General features: G+C 52.4%; 1 protein-coding gene across 3 annotated transcripts in view; it reads right to left on the bottom strand.

Annotated features, from left to right (window-relative positions):
• The window catches only part of LOC140372574 (paxillin-like), a 107,198-nt gene extending 85,531 nt beyond the window's left edge, over positions 1–21,667 (bottom strand). For 2 of the 3 annotated variants that reach the window (XM_072459708.1, XM_072459709.1), the window contains exon 1: positions 21,500–21,667. In XM_072459708.1, coding sequence (XP_072315809.1) covers positions 21,500–21,512 — 13 coding nt within the window. In that variant the 5' untranslated portion in view covers positions 21,513–21,667. The remainder of the gene's footprint in view (positions 1–21,499) is intronic. The other variant, XM_072459710.1, reaches the window with a different exon arrangement.
• Between the last annotated feature and the right edge of the window lie 278 nt (positions 21,668–21,945).

Genomic DNA, 21,945 nt, shown 5'->3' with positions numbered 1-21,945 from the left:
TCCAACAGTCTGTCTCCTGCTGCCACATCCTCTCCAACAGTCTGCCTCCCTCTGCCACATCCTCTCCAACAGTCTGCCTCCCGCTGCCACATCCTCTCCAACAGTCTGCCTCCTGCTGCCACATCCTCTCCAACAGTCTGCCTCCTGCTGCCACATCCTCTCCAACAGTCTGTCTCCTGCTGCCACATCCTCTCCAACAGTCTGCCTCCTGCTGCCACATCCTCTCCAACAGTCTGCCTCCTGCTGCCACATCCTCTCCAACAGTCTGTCTCCTGCTGCCACATCCTCTCCAACAGTCTGCCTCCTGCTGCCACATCCTCTCCAACAGTCTGCCTCCTGCTGTCACATCCTCTCCAACAGTCTGTCTCCTGCTGCCACATCCTCTCCAACAGTCTGCCTCCTGCTGCCACATCCTCTCCAACAGTCTGTCTCCTGCTGCCACATCCTCTCCAACAGTCTGCCTCCTGCTGCCACATCCTCTCCAACAGTCTGCCTCCCTCTGCCACATCCTCTCCAACAGTCTGCCTCCCGCTGCCATATCCTCTCCAACAGTCTGCCTCCTGCTGCCACATCCTCTCCAACAGTCTGCCTCCTGCTGCCACATCCTCTCCAACAGTCTGTCTCCTGCTGCCACATCCTCTCCAACAGTCTGTCTCCTGCTGCCACATCCTCTCCAACAGTCTGCCTCCTGCTGCCACATCCTCTCCAACAGTCTGCCTCCTGCTGTCACATCCTCTCCAACAGTCTGTCTCCTGCTGTCACATCCTCTCCAACAGTCTGCCTCCTGCTGCCACATCCTCTCCAACAGTCTGTCTCCTGCTTTCACATCTTCTCCAACAGTCTGTCTCCTGCTGCCACATCCTCTCCAACAGTCTGTCTCCTGCTGCCACATCCTCTCCAACAGTCTGCCTCCTGCTGCCACATCCTCTCCAACAGTCTGCCTCCTGCTGCCACATCCTCTCCAACAGTCTGCCTCCTGCTGCCACATCCTCTCCAACAGTCTGTCTCCTGCTGCCACATCGTCTCCAACAGTCTGCCTCCTGCTGCCACACTTTCTCCAACAGTCTGCCTCCTGCTGCAACACTTTCTCCAACAGTCTGCCTCCTGCTGCCACATCCTCTCCAACAGTCTGTCTCCTGCTGCCACATCCTCTCCAACAGTCTGCCTCCTGCTGCCACATCCTCTCCAACAGTCTGCCTTCTGCTGCCACATCCTCTCCAACAGTCTGACTCCTGCTGCCACATCCTCTCCAACAGTCTGCCTCCTGCTGCCACATCCTCTCCAACAGTCTGTCTCCTGCTGCCACATCCTCTCCAACAGTCTGTCTCCTGCTGCCACATCCTCTCCAACAGTGTCTCCTGCTGCCACATCTACTCCAGCAGTCTGCCTCCTGCTGCCACATCCTCTCCAACAGTCTGTCTCCTGCTGCCACATCGTCTCCAACAGTCTGCCTCCTGCTGCCACACTTTCTCCAACAGTCTGCCTCCTGCTGCAACACTTTCTCCAACAGTCTGCCTCCTGCTGCCACATCCTCTCCAACAGTCTGTCTCCTGCTGCCACATCCTCTCCAACAGTCTGTCTCCTGCTGCCACATCCTCTCCAACAGTCTGCCTCCTGCTGCCACATCCTCTCCAACAGTCTGCCTTCTGCTGCCACATCCTCTCCAACAGTCTGACTCCTGCTGCCACATCCTCTCCAACAGTCTGCCTCCTGCTGCCACATCCTCTCCAACAGTCTGTCTCCTGCTGCCACATCCTCTCCAACAGTCTGTCTCCTGCTGCCACATCCTCTCCAACAGTCTGCCTCCTGCTGTCACATCCTCTCCAACAGTCTGTCTCCTGCTGCCACATCCTCTCCAACAGTCTGCCTCCTGCAGCCACATCCTCTCCAACAGTCTGTCTCCTGCTGCCACATCCTCTCCAACAGTCTGTCTCCTGCTGTCACATCCTCTCCAACAGTCTGCCTCCTGCTGCCACATCCTCTCCAACAGTCTGTCTCCTGCTGCCACATCCTCTCCAACAGTCTGTCTACTGCTGCCACATCCTCTCCAACAGTCTGTCTCCTGCTGCCACATCCTCTCCAACAGTCAGTCTCCTGCTGCCACATCCTCTCCAACAGTCTGCCTCCTGCTGCCACATCCTCTCCAACAGTCTGCCTCCTGCTGCCACATCCTCTCCAACAGTCTGTCTCCTGCTGCCACATCCTCTCCAACAGTCTGCCTCCTGCTGCCACATCCTCTCCAACAGTCTGCCTCCTGCAGCCACATCCTCTCCAACAGTCTGTCTCCTGCTGCCACATCCTCTCCAACAGTCTGCCTCCTGCTGCCACATCCTCTCCAACAGTCTGCCTCCTGCTGCCACATCCTCTCCAACAGTCTGCCTCCTGCTGCCACATCCTCTCCAACAGTCTGCCTCCTGCCGCCACATCCTCTCCAACAGTCTGTCTCCTGCCGCAACATCCTCTCCAACAGTCTGCCTCCTGCTGCCACATCCTCTCCAACAGTCTGCCTCCTGCTGCCACATCCTCTCCAACAGTCTGTCTCCTGCTGCCACATCCTCTCCAACAGTCTGTCTCCTGCTGCCACATCCTCTCCAACAGTCTGCCTCCTGCTGCCACATCCTCTCCAACAGTCTGCCTCCTGCCGCCACATCCTCTCCAACAGTCTGTCTCCTGCCGCAACATCCTCTCCAACAGTCTGCCTCCTGCTGCCACATCCTCTCCAACAGTCTGCCTCCTGCTGCCACATCCTCTCCAACAGTCTGTCTCCTGCTGCCACATCCTCTCCAACAGTCTGCCTCCTGCTGCCACATCCTCTCCAACAGTCTGCCTCCTGCTGCCACATCCTCTCCAACAGTCTGCCTCCTGCTGCCACATCCTCTCCAACAGTCTGCCTCCTGCTGCCACATCCTCTCCAACAGTCTGCCTCCTGCTGCCACATCCTCTCCAACAGTCTGTCTCCTGCTGCCACATCCTCTCCAACAGTCTGCCTCCTGCTGCCACATCCTCTCCAACAGTCTGCCTCCTGCTGTCACATCCTCTCCAACAGTCTGTCTCCTGCTGCCACATCCTCTCCAACAGTCTGTCTCCTGCTGCCACATCCTCTCCAACAGTCTGCCTCCTGCTGCCACATCCTCTCCAACAGTCTGTCTCCTGCTGCCACATCCTCTCCAACAGTCTGCCTCCTGCTGCCACATCCTCTCCAACAGTCTGCCTCCTGCTGCCACATCCTCTCCAACAGTCTGCCTCCTGCTGCCACATCCTCTCCAACAGTCTGTCTCCTGCTGCCACATCCTCTCCAACAGTCTGCCTCCTGCTGCCACATCCTCTCCAACAGTCTGTCTCCTGCTGCCACATCCTCTCCAACAGTCTGCCTCCTGCTGCCACATCCTCTCCAACAGTCTGTCTCCTGCTGCCACATCCTCTCCAACAGTCTGCCTCCTGCTGCCACATCCTCTCCAACAGTCTGCCTCCTGCTGCCACATCCTCTCCAACAGTCTGCCTCCTGCTGCCACATCCTCTCCAACAGTCTGTCTCCTGCTGCCACATCCTCTCCAACAGTCTGCCTCCTGCTGCCACATCCTCTCCAACAGTCTGTCTCCTGCTGCCACATCCTCTCCAACAGTCTGTCTCCTGCTGCCACATCCTCTCCAACAGTCTGCCTCCTGCTGCCACATCCTCTCCAACAGTCTGCCTCCTGCTGTCACATCCTCTCCAACAGTCTGTCTCCTGCTGCCACATCCTCTCCAACAGTCTGCCTCCTGCTGCCACATCCTCTCCAACAGTCTGCCTCCTGCTGCCACATCCTCTCCAACAGTCTGCCTCCTGCTGTCACATCCTCTCCAACAGTCTGTCTCCTGCTGCCACATCCTCTCCAACAGTCTGCCTCCTGCTGCCACATCCTCTCCAACAGTCTGCCTCCTGCTGCCACATCCTCTCCAACAGTCTGTCTCCTGCTGCCACATCCTCTCCAACAGTCTGTCTCCTGCTGCCACATCCTCTCCAACAGTCTGCCTCCTGCTGCCACATCCTCTCCAACAGTCTGCCTCCTGCTGTCACATCCTCTCCAACAGTCTGTCTCCTGCTGTCACATCCTCTCCAACAGTCTGCCTCCTGCTGCCACATCCTCTCCAACAGTCTGTCTCCTGCTTTCACATCTTCTCCAACAGTCTGTCTCCTGCTGCCACATCCTCTCCAACAGTCTGTCTCCTGCTGCCACATCCTCTCCAACAGTCTGCCTCCTGCTGCCACATCCTCTCCAACAGTCTGCCTCCTGCTGCCACATCCTCTCCAACAGTCTGCCTCCTGCTGCCACATCCTCTCCAACAGTCTGTCTCCTGCTGCCACATCGTCTCCAACAGTCTGCCTCCTGCTGCCACACTTTCTCCAACAGTCTGCCTCCTGCTGCAACACTTTCTCCAACAGTCTGCCTCCTGCTGCCACATCCTCTCCAACAGTCTGTCTCCTGCTGCCACATCGTCTCCAACAGTCTGCCTCCTGCTGCCACACTTTCTCCAACAGTCTGCCTCCTGCTGCAACACTTTCTCCAACAGTCTGCCTCCTGCTGCCACATCCTCTCCAACAGTCTGTCTCCTGCTGCCACATCCTCTCCAACAGTCTGCCTCCTGCTGCCACATCCTCTCCAACAGTCTGCCTTCTGCTGCCACATCCTCTCCAACAGTCTGACTCCTGCTGCCACATCCTCTCCAACAGTCTGCCTCCTGCTGCCACATCCTCTCCAACAGTCTGTCTCCTGCTGCCACATCCTCTCCAACAGTCTGTCTCCTGCTGCCACATCCTCTCCAACAGTGTCTCCTGCTGCCACATCTACTCCAGCAGTCTGCCTCCTGCTTCCACATCCTCTCCAACAGTCTGTCTCCTGCTGCCACATCCTCTCCAACAGTCTGCCTCCTGCTGCCACATCCTCTCCAACAGTCTGTCTCCTGCTGCCACATCCTCTCCAACAGTCTGTCTCCTACTGCCACATCCTCTCCAACAGTCAGTCTCCTGCTGCCACATCCTCTCCAACAGTCTGCCTCCTGCTGCCACATCCTCTCCAACAGTCTGCCTCCTGCTGCCACATCCTCTCCAACAGTCTGTCTCCTGCTGCCACATCCTCTCCAACAGTCTGCCTCCTGCTGCCACATCCTCTCCAACAGTCTGCCTCCTGCTGTCACATCCTCTCCAACAGTCTGTCTCCTGCTGCCACATCCTCTCCAACAGTCTGTCTCCTGCTGCCACATCCTCTCCAACAGTCTGCCTCCTGCTGCCACATCCTCTCCAACAGTCTGTCTCCTGCTGCCACATCCTCTCCAACAGTCTGCCTCCTGCTGCCACATCCTCTCCAACAGTCTGCCTCCTGCTGCCACATCCTCTCCAACAGTCTGCCTCCTGCTGCCACATCCTCTCCAACAGTCTGTCTCCTGCTGCCACATCCTCTCCAACAGTCTGCCTCCTGCTGCCACATCCTCTCCAACAGTCTGTCTCCTGCTGCCACATCCTCTCCAACAGTCTGTCTCCTGCCGCCACATCCTCTCCAACAGTCTGTCTCCTGCCGCAACATCCTCTCCAACAGTCTGCCTCCTGCTGCCACATCCTCTCCAACAGTCTGCCTCCTGCTGCCACATCCTCTCCAACAGTCTGTCTCCTGCTGCCACATCCTCTCCAACAGTCTGCCTCCTGCTGCCACATCCTCTCCAACAGTCTGCCTCCTGCTGTCACATCCTCTCCAACAGTCTGTCTCCTGCTGCCACATCCTCTCCAACAGTCTGCCTCCTGCTGCCACATCCTCTCCAACAGTCTGTCTCCTGCTGTCACATCCTCTCCAACAGTCTGCCTCCTGCAGCCACATCCTCTCCAACAGTCTGTCTCCCGCTGCCACATCCTCTCCAACAGTCTGTCTCCTGCTGCCACATCCTCTCCAACAGTCTGTCTCCTGCTGCCACATCCTCTCCAACAGTCTGCCTCCTGCTGCCACATCCTCTCCAACAGTCTGCCTCCTGCTGCCACATCCTCTCCAACAGTCTGCCTCCTGCTGCCACATCCTCTCCAAAAGTCTGTCTCCTGCTGCCACATCGTCTCCAACAGTCTGCCTCCTGCTGCCACACTTTCTCCAACAGTCTGCCTCCTGCTGCAACACTTTCTCCAACAGTCTGCCTCCTGCTGCCACATCCTCTCCAACAGTCTGTCTCCTGCTGCCACATCGTCTCCAACAGTCTGCCTCCTGCTGCCACACTTTCTCCAACAGTCTGCCTCCTGCTGCAACACTTTCTCCAACAGTCTGCCTCCTGCTGCCACATCCTCTCCAACAGTCTGTCTCCTGCTGCCACATCCTCTCCAACAGTCTGCCTCCTGCTGCCACATCCTCTCCAACAGTCTGCCTTCTGCTGCCACATCCTCTCCAACAGTCTGACTCCTGCTGCCACATCCTCTCCAACAGTCTGCCTCCTGCTGCCACATCCTCTCCAACAGTCTGTCTCCTGCTGCCACATCCTCTCCAACAGTCTGTCTCCTGCTGCCACATCCTCTCCAACAGTGTCTCCTGCTGCCACATCTACTCCAGCAGTCTGCCTCCTGCTGCCACATCCTCTCCAACAGTCTGTCTCCTGCTGCCACATCCTCTCCAACAGTGTCTCCTGCTGCCACATCTACTCCAGCAGTCTGCCTCCTGCTGCCACATCCTCTCCAACAGTCTGTCTCCTGCTGCCACATCCTCTCCAACAGTGTCTCCTGCTGCCACATCTACTCCAGCAGTCTGCCTCCTGCTGCCACATCCTCTCCAACAGTCTGTCTCCTGCTGCCACATCCTCTCCAACAGTCTGCCTCCTGCTGCCACATCCTCTCCAACAGTCTGTCTCCTGCTGCCACATCCTCTCCAACAGTCTGTCTCCTGCTGCCACATCCTCTCCAACAGTCTGCCTCCTGCTGCCACATCCTCTCCAACAGTCTGCCTCCTGCTGCCACATCCTCTCCAACAGTCTGTCTCCTGCTGCCACATCCTCTCCAACAGTCTGCCTCCTGCTGCCACATCCTCTCCAACAGTCTGTCTCCTGCTGCCACATCCTCTCCAACAGTCTGCCTCCTGCTGCCACATCCTCTCCAACAGTCTGCCTCCCTCTGCCACATCCTCTCCAACAGTCTGCCTCCCGCTGCCATATCCTCTCCAACAGTCTGCCTCCTGCTGCCACATCCTCTCCAACAGTCTGCCTCCTGCTGCCACATCCTCTCCAACAGTCTGTCTCCTGCTGCCACATCCTCTCCAACAGTCTGTCTCCTGCTGCCACATCCTCTCCAACAGTCTGCCTCCTGCTGCCACATCCTCTCCAACAGTCTGCCTCCTGCTGTCACATCCTCTCCAACAGTCTGTCTCCTGCTGTCACATCCTCTCCAACAGTCTGCCTCCTGCTGCCACATCCTCTCCAACAGTCTGTCTCCTGCTGTCACATCCTCTCCAACAGTCTGCCTCCTGCAGCCACATCCTCTCCAACAGTCTGTCTCCCGCTGCCACATCCTCTCCAACAGTCTGTCTCCTGCTGCCACATCCTCTCCAACAGTCTGTCTCCTGCTGCCACATCCTCTCCAACAGTCTGCCTCCTGCTGCCACATCCTCTCCAACAGTCTGCCTCCTGCTGCCACATCCTCTCCAACAGTCTGCCTCCTGCTGCCACATCCTCTCCAACAGTCTGTCTCCTGCTGCCACATCGTCTCCAACAGTCTGCCTCCTGCTGCCACACTTTCTCCAACAGTCTGCCTCCTGCTGCAACACTTTCTCCAACAGTCTGCCTCCTGCTGCCACATCCTCTCCAACAGTCTGTCTCCTGCTGCCACATCGTCTCCAACAGTCTGCCTCCTGCTGCCACACTTTCTCCAACAGTCTGCCTCCTGCTGCAACACTTTCTCCAACAGTCTGCCTCCTGCTGCCACATCCTCTCCAACAGTCTGTCTCCTGCTGCCACATCCTCTCCAACAGTCTGCCTCCTGCTGCCACATCCTCTCCAACAGTCTGCCTTCTGCTGCCACATCCTCTCCAACAGTCTGACTCCTGCTGCCACATCCTCTCCAACAGTCTGCCTCCTGCTGCCACATCCTCTCCAACAGTCTGTCTCCTGCTGCCACATCCTCTCCAACAGTCTGTCTCCTGCTGCCACATCCTCTCCAACAGTGTCTCCTGCTGCCACATCTACTCCAGCAGTCTGCCTCCTGCTGCCACATCCTCTCCAACAGTCTGTCTCCTGCTGCCACATCCTCTCCAACAGTCTGTCTCCTGCTGCCACATCCTCTCCAACAGTGTCTCCTGCTGCCACATCTACTCCAGCAGTCTGCCTCCTGCTGCCACATCCTCTCCAACAGTCTGTCTCCTGCTGCCACATCCTCTCCAACAGTCTGCCTCCTGCTGCCACATCCTCTCCAACAGTCTGTCTCCTGCTGCCACATCCTCTCCAACAGTCTGTCTCCTGCTGCCACATCCTCTCCAACAGTCTGCCTCCTGCTGCCACATCCTCTCCAACAGTCTGCCTCCTGCTGCCACATCCTCTCCAACAGTCTGCCTCCTGCTGCCACATCCTCTCCAACAGTCTGTCTCCTGCTGCCACATCGTCTCCAACAGTCTGCCTCCTGCTGCCACACTTTCTCCAACAGTCTGCCTCCTGCTGCAACACTTTCTCCAACAGTCTGCCTCCTGCTGCCACATCCTCTCCAACAGTCTGTCTCCTGCTGCCACATCGTCTCCAACAGTCTGCCTCCTGCTGCCACACTTTCTCCAACAGTCTGCCTCCTGCTGCAACACTTTCTCCAACAGTCTGCCTCCTGCTGCCACATCCTCTCCAACAGTCTGTCTCCTGCTGCCACATCCTCTCCAACAGTCTGCCTCCTGCTGCCACATCCTCTCCAACAGTCTGCCTTCTGCTGCCACATCCTCTCCAACAGTCTGACTCCTGCTGCCACATCCTCTCCAACAGTCTGCCTCCTGCTGCCACATCCTCTCCAACAGTCTGTCTCCTGCTGCCACATCCTCTCCAACAGTCTGTCTCCTGCTGCCACATCCTCTCCAACAGTGTCTCCTGCTGCCACATCTACTCCAGCAGTCTGCCTCCTGCTGCCACATCCTCTCCAACAGTCTGTCTCCTGCTGCCACATCGTCTCCAACAGTCTGCCTCCTGCTGCCACACTTTCTCCAACAGTCTGCCTCCTGCTGCAACACTTTCTCCAACAGTCTGCCTCCTGCTGCCACATCCTCTCCAACAGTCTGTCTCCTGCTGCCACATCCTCTCCAACAGTCTGCCTCCTGCTGCCACATCCTCTCCAACAGTCTGCCTTCTGCTGCCACATCCTCTCCAACAGTCTGACTCCTGCTGCCACATCCTCTCCAACAGTCTGCCTCCTGCTGCCACATCCTCTCCAACAGTCTGTCTCCTGCTGCCACATCCTCTCCAACAGTCTGTCTCCTGCTGCCACATCCTCTCCAACAGTGTCTCCTGCTGCCACATCTACTCCAACAGTCTGCCTCCTGCTGCCACATCCTCTCCAACAGTCTGTCTCCTGCTGCCACATCCTCTCCAACAGTCTGCCTCCTGCTGCCACATCCTCTCCAACAGTCTGTCTCCTGCTGCCACATCCTCTCCAACAGTCTGCCTCCTGCCGCCACATCCTCTCCAACAGTCTGTCTCCTGCTGCCACATCCTCTCCAACAGTCTGTCTCCTGCCGCCACATCCTCTCCAACAGTCTGTCTCCTGCCGCAACATCCTCTCCAACAGTCTGCCTCCTGCTGCCACATCCTCTCCAACAGTCTGCCTCCTGCTGCCACATCCTCTCCAACAGTCTGTCTCCTGCTGCCACATCCTCTCCAACAGTCTGCCTCCTGCTGCCACATCCTCTCCAACAGTCTGCCTCCTGCTGTCACATCCTCTCCAACAGTCTGTCTCCTGCTGCCACATCCTCTCCAACAGTCTGCCTCCTGCTGCCACATCCTCTCCAACAGTCTGTCTCCTGCTGCCACATCCTCTCCAACAGTCTGCCTCCTGCCGCCACATCCTCTCCAACAGTCTGTCTCCTGCTGCCACATCCTCTCCAACAGTCTGTCTCCTGCCGCCACATCCTCTCCAACAGTCTGTCTCCTGCCGCAACATCCTCTCCAACAGTCTGCCTCCTGCTGCCACATCCTCTCCAACAGTCTGCCTCCTGCTGCCACATCCTCTCCAACAGTCTGTCTCCTGCTGCCACATCCTCTCCAACAGTCTGCCTCCTGCTGCCACATCCTCTCCAACAGTCTGCCTCCTGCTGTCACATCCTCTCCAACAGTCTGTCTCCTGCTGCCACATCCTCTCCAACAGTCTGCCTCCTGCTGCCACATCCTCTCCAACAGTCTGTCTCCTGCTGCCACATCCTCTCCAACAGTCTGCCTCCTGCTGCCACATCCTCTCCAACAGTCTGCCTCCCTCTGCCACATCCTCTCCAACAGTCTGCCTCCCGCTGCCATATCCTCTCCAACAGTCTGCCTCCTGCTGCCACATCCTCTCCAACAGTCTGCCTCCTGCTGCCACATCCTCTCCAACAGTCTGTCTCCTGCTGCCACATCCTCTCCAACAGTCTGCCTCCTGCTGCCACATCCTCTCCAACAGTCTGCCTCCTGCTGCCACATCCTCTCCAACAGTCTGTCTCCTGCTGCCACATCCTCTCCAACAGTCTGCCTCCTGCTGCCACATCCTCTCCAACAGTCTGCCTCCTGCTGTCACATCCTCTCCAACAGTCTGTCTCCTGCTGCCACATCCTCTCCAACAGTCTGCCTCCTGCTGCCACATCCTCTCCAACAGTCTGTCTCCTGCTGCCACATCCTCTCCAACAGTCTGCCTCCTGCTGCCACATCCTCTAACAGTCTGCCTCCCTCTGCCACATCCTCTCCAACATTCTGCCTCCCGCTGCCATATCCTCTCCAACAGTCTGCCTCCTGCTGCCACATCCTCTCCAACAGTCTGCCTCCTGCTGCCACATCCTCTCCAACAGTCTGTCTCCTGCTGCCACATCCTCTCCAACAGTCTGTCTCCTGCTGCCACATCCTCTCCAACAGTCTGCCTCCTGCTGCCACATCCTCTCCAACAGTCTGCCTCCTGCTGTCACATCCTCTCCAACAGTCTGTCTCCTGCTGCCACATCCTCTCCAACAGTCTGCCTCCTGCTGCCACATCCTCTCCAACAGTCTGTCTCCTGCTTTCACATCTTCTCCAACAGTCTGTCTCCTGCTGCCACATCCTCTCCAACAGTCTGTCTCCTGCTGCCACATCCTCTCCAACAGTCTGCCTCCTGCTGCCACATCCTCTCCAACAGTCTGCCTCCTGCTGCCACATCCTCTCCAACAGTCTGCCTCCTGCTGCCACACTTTCTCCAACAGTCTGCCTCCTGCTGCAACACTTTCTCCAACAGTCTGCCTCCTGCTGCCACATCCTCTCCAACAGTCTGTCTCCTGCTGCCACATCGTCTCCAACAGTCTGCCTCCTGCTGCCACACTTTCTCCAACAGTCTGCCTCCTGCTGCAACACTTTCTCCAACAGTCTGCCTCCTGCTGCCACATCCTCTCCAACAGTCTGTCTCCTGCTGCCACATCCTCTCCAACAGTCTGCCTCCTGCTGCCACATCCTCTCCAACAGTCTGCCTTCTGCTGCCACATCCTCTCCAACAGTCTGACTCCTGCTGCCACATCCTCTCCAACAGTCTGCCTCCTGCTGCCACATCCTCTCCAACAGTCTGTCTCCTGCTGCCACATCCTCTCCAACAGTCTGTCTCCTGCTGCCACATCCTCTCCAACAGTGTCTCCTGCTGCCACATCTACTCCAGCAGTCTGCCTCCTGCTGCCACATCCTCTCCAACAGTCTGTCTCCTGCTGCCACATCCTCTCCAACAGTCTGCCTCCTGCTGCCACATCCTCTCCAACAGTCTGTCTCCTACTGCCACATCCTCTCCAACAGTCAGTCTCCTGCTGCCACATCCTCTCCAACAGTCTGCCTCCTGCTGCCACATCCTCTCCAACAGTCTGCCTCCTGCTGCCACATCCTCTCCAACAGTCTGTCTCCTGCTGCCACATCCTCTCCAACAGTCTGCCTCCTGCTGCCACATCCTCTCCAACAGTCTGTCTCCTGCTGTCACATCCTCTCCAACAGTCTGTCTCCTGCTGCCACATCCTCTCCAACAGTCTGTCTCCTGCTGCCACATCCTCTCCAACAGTCTGCCTCCTGCTGCCACATCCTCTCCAACAGTCTGTCTCCTGCTGCCACATCCTCTCCAACAGTCTGCCTCCTGCTGCCACATCCTCTCCAACAGTCTGTCTCCTGCTGCCACATCCTCTCCAACAGTCTGCCTCCTGCTGCCACATCCTCTCCAACAGTCTGCCTCCTGCTGCCACATCCTCTCCAACAGTCTGCCTCCTGCTGCCACATCCTCTCCAACAGTCTGCCTCCTGCTGCCACATCCTCTCCAACAGTCTGCCTCCTGCTGCCACATCCTCTCCAACAGTCTGCCTCCTGCTGCCACATCCTCTCCAACAGTCTGCCTCCTGCTGCCACATCCTCTCCAACAGTCTGCCTCCTGCTGCCACATCCTCTCCAACAGTCTGTCTCCTGCTGCCACATCCTCTCCAACAGTCTGTCTCCTGCTGCCACATCCTCTCCAACAGTCTGTCTCCTGCTGCCACATCCTCTCCAACAGTCTGTCTCCTGCCGCAACATCCTCTCCAACAGTCTGCCTCCTGCTGCCACATCCTCTCCAACAGTCTGCCTCCTGCTGCCACATCCTCTCCAACAGTCTGTCTCCTGCTGCCACATCCTCTCCAACAGTCTGCCTCCTGCTGCCACATCCTCTCCAACAGTCTGCCTCCTGCTGTCACATCCTCTCCAACAGTCTGTCTCCTGCTGCCACATCCTCTCCAACAGTCTGCCTCCTGCTGCCACATCCTCTCCAACAGTCTGTCTCCTGCTGCCACATCCTCTCCAACAGTCTGCCTCCTGCTGCCACATCCTCTCCAACAGTCTGCCTCCCTCTGCCACATCCTCTCCAACAGTCTGCCTCCCGCTGCCATATCCTCTCCAACAGTCTGCCTCCTGCTGCCACATCCTCTCCAACAGTCTGCCTCCTGCTGCCACATCCTCTCCAACAGTCTGTCTCCTGCTGCCACATCCTCTCCAACAGTCTGTCTCCTGCTGCCACATCCTCTCCAACAGTCTGCCTCCTGCTGCCACATCCTCTCCAACAGTCTGCCTCCTGCTGTCACATCCTCTCCAACAGTCTGTCTCCTGCTGTCACATCCTCTCCAACAGTCTGCCTCCTGCTGCCACATCCTCTCCAACAGTCTGTCTCCTGCTGTCACATCCTCTCCAACAGTCTGCCTCCTGCAGCCACATCCTCTCCAACAGTCTGTCTCCCGCTGCCACATCCTCTCCAACAGTCTGTCTCCTGCTGCCACATCCTCTCCAACAGTCTGCCTCCTGCTGCCACATCCTCTCCAACAGTCTGCCTCCTGCTGCCACATCCTCTCCAACAGTCTGCCTCCTGCTGCCACATCCTCTCCAACAGTCTGTCTCCTGCTGCCACATCCTCTCCAACAGTCTGTCTCCTGCTGCCACATCCTCTCCAACAGTCTGCCTCCTGCTGCCACATCCTCTCCAACAGTCTGTCTCCTGCTGCCACATCCTCTCCAACAGTCTGTCTCCTGCTGCCACATCCACATGTCACAGTCACATTAGCGTGTCACAGTCACATTAGTGTGTCACAGTCACATTAGTGTGTCACAGTCACATTAGTGTGTCACAGTCACATTAGTGTGTCACAGTCACATTAGTGTGTTCACAGTCACATTAGTGTGTCACAGTCACATTAGTGTGTCACAGTCACATTAGTGTGTCACAGTCACATTAGTGTGTCACAGTCACATTAGTGTGTTCACAGTCACATTAGCGTGTCACAGTCACATTAGCGTGTCACAGTCACATTAGCGTGTCACAGTCACATTAGTGTGTCACAGTCACATTAGCGTGTCACAGTCACATTAGCGTGTCACAGTCACATTAGCGTGTCACAGTCACATTAGTGTGTCACAGTCACATTAGTGTGTCACAGTCACATTAGCGTGTCACAGTCACATTAGCGTGTCACAGTCACATTAGCGTGTCACAGTCACATTAGCGTGTCACAGTCACATTAGTGTGTCACAGTCACATTAGCGTGTCACAGTCACATTAGTGTGTCACAGTCACATTAGCGTGTCACAGTCACATTAGCGTGTCACAGTCACATTAGCGTGTCACAGTCACATTAGTGTGTCACAGTCACATTAGTGTGTTCACAGTCACATTAGTGTGTCACAGTCACATTAGTGTGTCACAGTCACATTAGCGTGTCACAGTCACATTAGCGTGTCACAGTCACATTAGCGTGTCACAGTCACATTAGTGTGTCACAGTCACATTAGCGTGTCACAGTCACATTAGTGTGTCACAGTCACATTAGCGTGTCACAGTCACATTAGCGTGTCACAGTCACATTAGCGTGTCACAGTCACATTAGTGTGTCACAGTCACATTAGTGTGTTCACAGTCACATTAGTGTGTCACAGTCACATTAGTGTGTCACAGTCACATTAGCGTGTCACAGTCACATTAGCGTGTCTTGATGTGTTCAGGTTTGTAGAGGATGTTTTCATCACAGAAGTTAGTTTTCTTGTTGTTAGCTCCACATTAACTCCACATTAGCTCCACTTTTAGCACAGCTCTAACATCCACAAAACAGTCTTCTCTCTTTCTTCCACGTGTTTCCTAAAGCCACATGTCTCTGTCCGCGCTCAGACCTCTGCTCTGAGGTGCGTAAGTGCTGTAAAGTGCTGTAAAGAGCTGTAAAGAGCTGTAAAGAGCTGTAAAGTGCTGTAAAGTGCGCAAACGCGTGTCTTACTATGAACGGAAAAATATATATATATATATATATATATATAATTTTTAAAATTAATTCAAAATGTTCGGCTGGCCAGATTAAAACGTTTGGCGGGCCGGATCCGGCCCGTGGCCCGGATGTTTGACACCCCTGGTCCAGACTCTTCATACATTTGTTTCTTTTAGATATTAATTCACTTGAAAGTTCAGAATTATAAACTTTAATAAATCTTTCAGTCCTAAAGCTCTGATGTCATTATTATCTTTAATCTATTGGTTATAATAATGTTTGTTCTGATCAGCTCCTTCCATGTTGTAAGAACAGATTTGACCCAGGGATTCTTCACTTCCTCCTCATGACTCAAGCGTCTGTCATCTGCAGTAAGAACTGTACAGGAACCTCAGGCACCACATTACTCTCAGTATAAGATCCGTACAGGAACCTCAGGCACCACATGACTCTCAGTATAAGACCTGTACAGGAACCTCAGGCACCACATGACTCTCAGTATAAGACCTGTACAGGAACCTCAGGCACCACATTACTCTCAGTATAAGATCCGTACAGGAACCTCAGGCACCACATGACTCTCAGTATAAGACCTGTACAGGAACCCCCGGCACCACATGACTCTCAGTATAAGACCTGTACAGGAACCCCCGGCACCACATGACTCTCAGTATAAGACCTGTACAGGAACCTCAGGCACCACATGACTCTCAGTTTAAGAACTGTACAGGAACCTCCGGCACCACATGACTCTCAGTATAAGACCTGTACAGGAACCTCAGGCACCACATGACTCTCAGTATAAGACCTGTACAGGAACCTCAGGCACCACATGACTCTCAGTATAAGACCTGTACAGGAACCTCAGGCACCACATGACTCTCAGTATGAGACCTGTACAGGAACCTCAGGCACCACATGACTCTCAGTATAAGACCTGTACAGGAACCTCAGGCACCACATGACTCTCAGTATAAGACCTGTACAGGAACCTCAGGCACCACATGACTCTCAGTATAAGACCTGTACAGGAACCCCCGGCACCACATGACTCTCAGTATAAGACCTGTACAGGAACCTCAGGCACCACATGACTCTCAGTATAAGACCTGTACAGGAACCTCAGGCACCACATGACTCTCAGTATAAGAACTGTACAGGAACCTCAGGCACCACATGACTCTCAGTATAAGACCTGTACAGGAACCTCAGGCACCACATGACTCTCAGTATAAGACCTGTACAGGAACCTCAGGCACCACATGACTCTCAGTATAAGACCTGTACAGGAACCTCAGGCACCACATGACTCTCAGTATAAGACCTGTACAGGAACCTCAGGCACCACATGACTCTCAGTATAAGGCCTGTACAGGAACCCCAGGCACCACATGACTCTCAGTATAAGACCTGTACAGGAACCTCAGGCACCACATGACTCTCAGTATAAGACCTGTACAGGAACCTCAGGCACCACATTACTCTCAGTATAAGGCCTGTACAGGAACCCCATGCACCACATGACTCTCAGTATAAGACCTGTACAGGAACCCCCGGCACCACATGACTCTCAGTATAAGACCTGTACAGGAACCTCAGGCACCACATGACTCTCAGTATAGGACCTGTACAGGAACCCCCGGCACCACATGACTCTCAGTATAAGACCTGTACAGGAACCCCCGGCACCACATGACTCTCAGTATAAGACCTGTACAGGAACCTCAGGCACCACATGACTCTCAGTATAAGGCCTGTACAGGAACCCCCGGCACCACATGACTCTCAGTATAAGACCTGTACAGGAACCTCAGGCACCACATGACTCTCAGTATAAGACCTGTACAGGAACCTCAGCCACCACATACTGACATACCCATGTGCAATACTGACATACCCATGTGCAATACTGTCAAACCCATGTGCAATACTGACATACCCATGTGCAATACTGTCATAATCATGTGCAATACTGTCATACCCATGTGCAATACTGTCATACCCATGTGCAATACTGTCATAATCATGTGCAATACTGTCATACCCATGTGCAATACTGTCATACCCATGTGCAATACTGTCATACCCATGTGCAATACTGACATACCCATGTGCAATACTGATATACCCATGTGCAATACTGTCATACCCATGTGCAATACTGTCATAATCATGTGCAATACTGTCATACCCATGTGCAATACTGACATACCCATGTGCAATACTGACATACCCATGTGCAATACTGACATACCCATGTGCAATACTGACATACCCATGTGCAATACTGTCATACTCATGTGCAATACTGTCATACCCATGTGCAATACTGACATACCCATGTGTAATACTGATATACCCATGTGCAATACTGTCATACCCATGTGCAATACTGTCATACCCATGTGCAATACTGTCATACTCATGTGCAATCCTGTCATACCCATGTGCAATACTGTCATAATCATGTGCAATACAGTCATACCCATGTGCAATACTGTCATACCCATGTGCAATACTGTCATACCCATGTGCAATACTGTCATACCCATGAGCAATACTGTCATACCCATGTGCAATACTGTCATACCCATGTGCAATACTGACATACCCATGTGCAATACTGACATACTCATGTGCAATACTGACATACCCATGTGCAATACTGTCATACCCATGTGCAATACTGTCATAATCATGTGCAATACTGTCATACCCATGTGCAATACTGACATACCCATGTGTAATACTGATATACCCATGTGCAATACTGTCATACCCATGTGCAATACTGACATACCCATGTGCAATACTGACATACCCATGTGCAATACTGTCATACTCATGTGCAATACTGTCATACCCATGTGCAATACTGTCATAATCATGTGCAATACAGTCATACCCATGTGCAATACTGTAATACCCATGTGCAATACTGTCATACCCATGTGCAATACTGATATACCCATGTGCAATACTGTCATACCCATGTGCAATACTGTCATACCCATGTGCAATACTGACATACCCATGTGCAATACTGACATACCCATGTGCAATACTGTCATACCCATGTGCAATACTGACATACCCATGTGCAATACTGTCATACCCATGTGCAATACTGTCCTACCCATGTGCAATACTGACATACCCATGTGCAATACTGACATACCCATGTGCAATACTGTCATACTCATGTGCAATACTGTCATACCCATGTGCAATACTGTCATAATCATGTGCAATACTGTCATACCCATGTGCAATAATGTCATATCCATGTGTAATACTGATATACCCATGTGCAATACTGCCATACCCATGTGCAATACTGATATACCCATGTGCAATACTGACATACCCATGTGCAATACTGTCAAACCCATGTGCAATACTGACATACCCATGTGCAATACTGTCATAATCATGTGCAATACTGTCATACCCATGTGCAATACTGTCATACCCATGTGCAATACTGTCATAATCATGTGCAATACTGTCATACCCATGTGCAATACTGTCATACCCATGTGCAATACTGTCATACCCATGTGCAATACTGACATACCCATGTGCAATACTGACATACCCATGTGCAATACTGTCATACCCATGTGCAATACTGTCATAATCATGTGCAATACTGTCATACCCATGTGCAATACTGACATACCCATGTGCAATACTGACATACCCATGTGCAATACTGTCATACTCATGTGCAATACTGTCATACCCATGTGCAATACTGACATACCCATGTGTAATACTGATATACCCATGTGCAATACTGTCATACCCATGTGCAATACTGACATACCCATGTGCAATACTGTCATACTCATGTGCAATACTGTCATACCCATGTGCAATACTGTCATAATCATGTGCAATACAGTCATACCCATGTGCAATACTGTCATACCCATGTGCAATACTGTCATACCCATGTGCAATACTGATATACCCATGAGCAATACTGTCATACCCATGTGCAATACTGTCATACCCATGTGCAATACTGACATACCCATGTGCAATACTGACATACTCATGTGCAATACTGACATACCCATGTGCAATACTGTCATACCCATGTGCAATACTGTCATAATCATGTGCAATACTGACATACCCATGTGCAATACTGACATACCCATGTGCAATACTGTCATACTCATGTGCAATACTGTCATACCCATGTGCAATACTGACATACCCATGTGTAATACTGATATACCCATGTGCAATACTGTCATACCCATGTGCAATACTGACATACCCATGTGCAATACTGACATACCCATGTGCAATACTGTCATACTCATGTGCAATACTGTCATAATCATGTGCAATACAGTCATACCCATGTGCAATACTGTCATACCCATGTGCAATACTGACATACCCATGTGCAATACTGACATACCCATGTGCAATACTGTCATACTCATGTGCAATACTGTCATAATCATGTGCAATACTGTCATACCCATGTGCAATACTGTCATAATCATGTGCAATACAGTCATACCCATGTGCAATACTGTCATACCCATGTGCAATACTGTCATACCCATGTGCAATACTGATATACCCATGTGCAATACTGTCATACCCATGTGCAATACTGTCATACCCATGTGCAATACTGACATACCCATGTGCAATACTGTCATACCCATGTGCAATACTGACATACCCATGTGCAATACTGACATACCCATGTGCAATACTGTCATACCCATGTGCAATACTGACATACCCATGTGCAATACTGACATACCCATGTGCAATACTGTCATACTCATGTGCAATACTGTCATACCCATGTGCAATACTGTCATAATCATGTGCAATACTGTCATACCCATGTGCAATAATGTCATACCCATGTGCAATACTGATATACCCATGTGCAATACTGACATACCCATGTGCAATACTGATATACCCATGTGCAATACTGACATACCCATGTGCAATACTGTCACTCATGTGCAATACTGTCATACCCATGTGCAATACTGTCATTATCATGTGCAATACTGTCATACCCATGTGCAATACTGTCATACCCATGTGCAATACTGTCATACCCATGTGCAATACTGTCATACTTATGTGCAATACTGTCATACCCATGTGCAATACTGTCATACCCATGTGCAATACTGTCATACCCATGTGCAATACTGTCATACCCATGTGCAATACTGACATACCCATGTGCAATACTGTCATACCCATGTGCAATACTGTCATAATCATGTGCAATACTGTCATACCCATGTGCAATACTGTCATACCCATGTGCAATACTGTCATACCCATGTGCAATGTGCAATACTGTCATACCCATGTGCAATACTGACATACCCATGTGCAATACTGTCATAATCATGTGCAATACTGTCATACCCATGTGCAATACTGTCATTATCATGTGCAATACTGTCATACCCATGTGCAATACTGTCATACCCATGTGCAATACTGTCATACCCATGTGCAATACTGTCATAATCATGTGCAATACTGTCATACCCATGTGCAATACTGTCATAATCATGTGCAATACTGTCATACCCATGTGCAATACTGTCATACCCATGTGCAATACTGACATACCCATGTGCAATACTGTCATAATCATGTGCAATACTGTCATAATCATGTGCAAATAACTAAACACACATATAAGAGTATTTATTTTACCATTATTATTTGTATTATTTTGTCTTACGCTGTTTTTATTTTATTTTATCTTCATCTTTATTTTTCCCTCCTCCTTATTAAGAAATGAGAGGTTTTGTTTATAAGAGTTTTGTTTATAAGAGTTTTGTTTATAAGAGTTCTTCTATTAAGAGTGTTTTTTAAACTTCCTGTAAGTGATCTGTTCTTTTCCTCTGGATTTACTGCGTTGCAACAGTCAAATTTCCCCATGTGGGGACAATAAATAATCTTTTCTTTTTTTTCTATATTCTCTCTCCATAAAACAGCTGTAAATAAGTGTCACCATTGTTATTATTATAGAGTAAGAGGTTTTTTATAAGTTTTCTGTTTTTTTTTTTTACTTCTGTATCTACTTTGTGTTGCAACACTTAAATTTCCCCATTGTGGGACAAATAAACGTCAGAAGCGTCACAGCGTCAGCGCAGAGAAGCAGACGTGTCTGTTTTTGTCAAGTTTCGCTCCGGCAGCGGCAGGTTCCGTTCATGAACGACCCACAGACCGTTCACGAACGACCCACAGACCGTTCATGAACGACCCACAGACCGTTCATGAACGACCCACAGACCGTTCACGAACGACCCACAGACCGTTCATGAACGACCCACAGACCGTTCATGAACGACCCACAGACCGTTCACGAACGACCCACAGACCGTTCATGAACGACCCACAGACCGTTCATGAACGACCCACAGACCGTTCATGAGTGACCCACAGACCGTTCACGAACGACCCACAGACCGTTCATGAACGACCCACAGACCGCGGCACGGACGCGGCACGGCGCCGCGCAGAAGCTTTCCCCGGTGCCGTGTTTACGCAGAGACCACGCGCTACTCACCCAAATCATCCATGTTCAACCGGAAATGTGTCCGCGCGGTACCGCCTCAGCTCTGCCGCGTCTGCCGCTCCTCCTGCCGCGTCTGCCGCTCCTCCTGCCGCGTCTGCCGCTCCTCCTGCCGCTCGCTCGGTTCCGTTTCTCTCCGGTTCTGCGCTCGCCTAAAGTGTCCCGCCGTTGCACGAGGCTCCGGCTCCGCGCTGACCCGGGACAGATGCTTCAGTGGGGCCCCCCGCACCGCCTGATGCCGGACAGTGCCGCGCGGCGGACACACGCGGCACTGCAGTGCTGCGGCGGAGCGTCAATAAAACACTTTAAGACCAGGACCAGGTCATTATAAACATGTGACACTGTCGCCCCCTAGTGTTCATCTCCTCCACGTGTCATTATAAACATGTGACACTGTCGCCCCCTAGTGTTCATCTCCTCCACGTGTCATTATAAACATG

The sequence above is a fragment of the Eucyclogobius newberryi genome, unplaced genomic scaffold (assembly GCF_026437365.1).
Source record: "Eucyclogobius newberryi isolate DKJ021-1_F unplaced genomic scaffold, fEucNew1.0.hap1 SCAF_26, whole genome shotgun sequence".
In the NCBI taxonomy this organism is placed as follows: domain Eukaryota; kingdom Metazoa; phylum Chordata; class Actinopteri; order Gobiiformes; family Gobiidae; genus Eucyclogobius; species Eucyclogobius newberryi.
The sequence above is the reverse complement of the archived record's forward strand: the minus strand, read 5'-3'. Positions and strand labels throughout refer to the sequence as shown.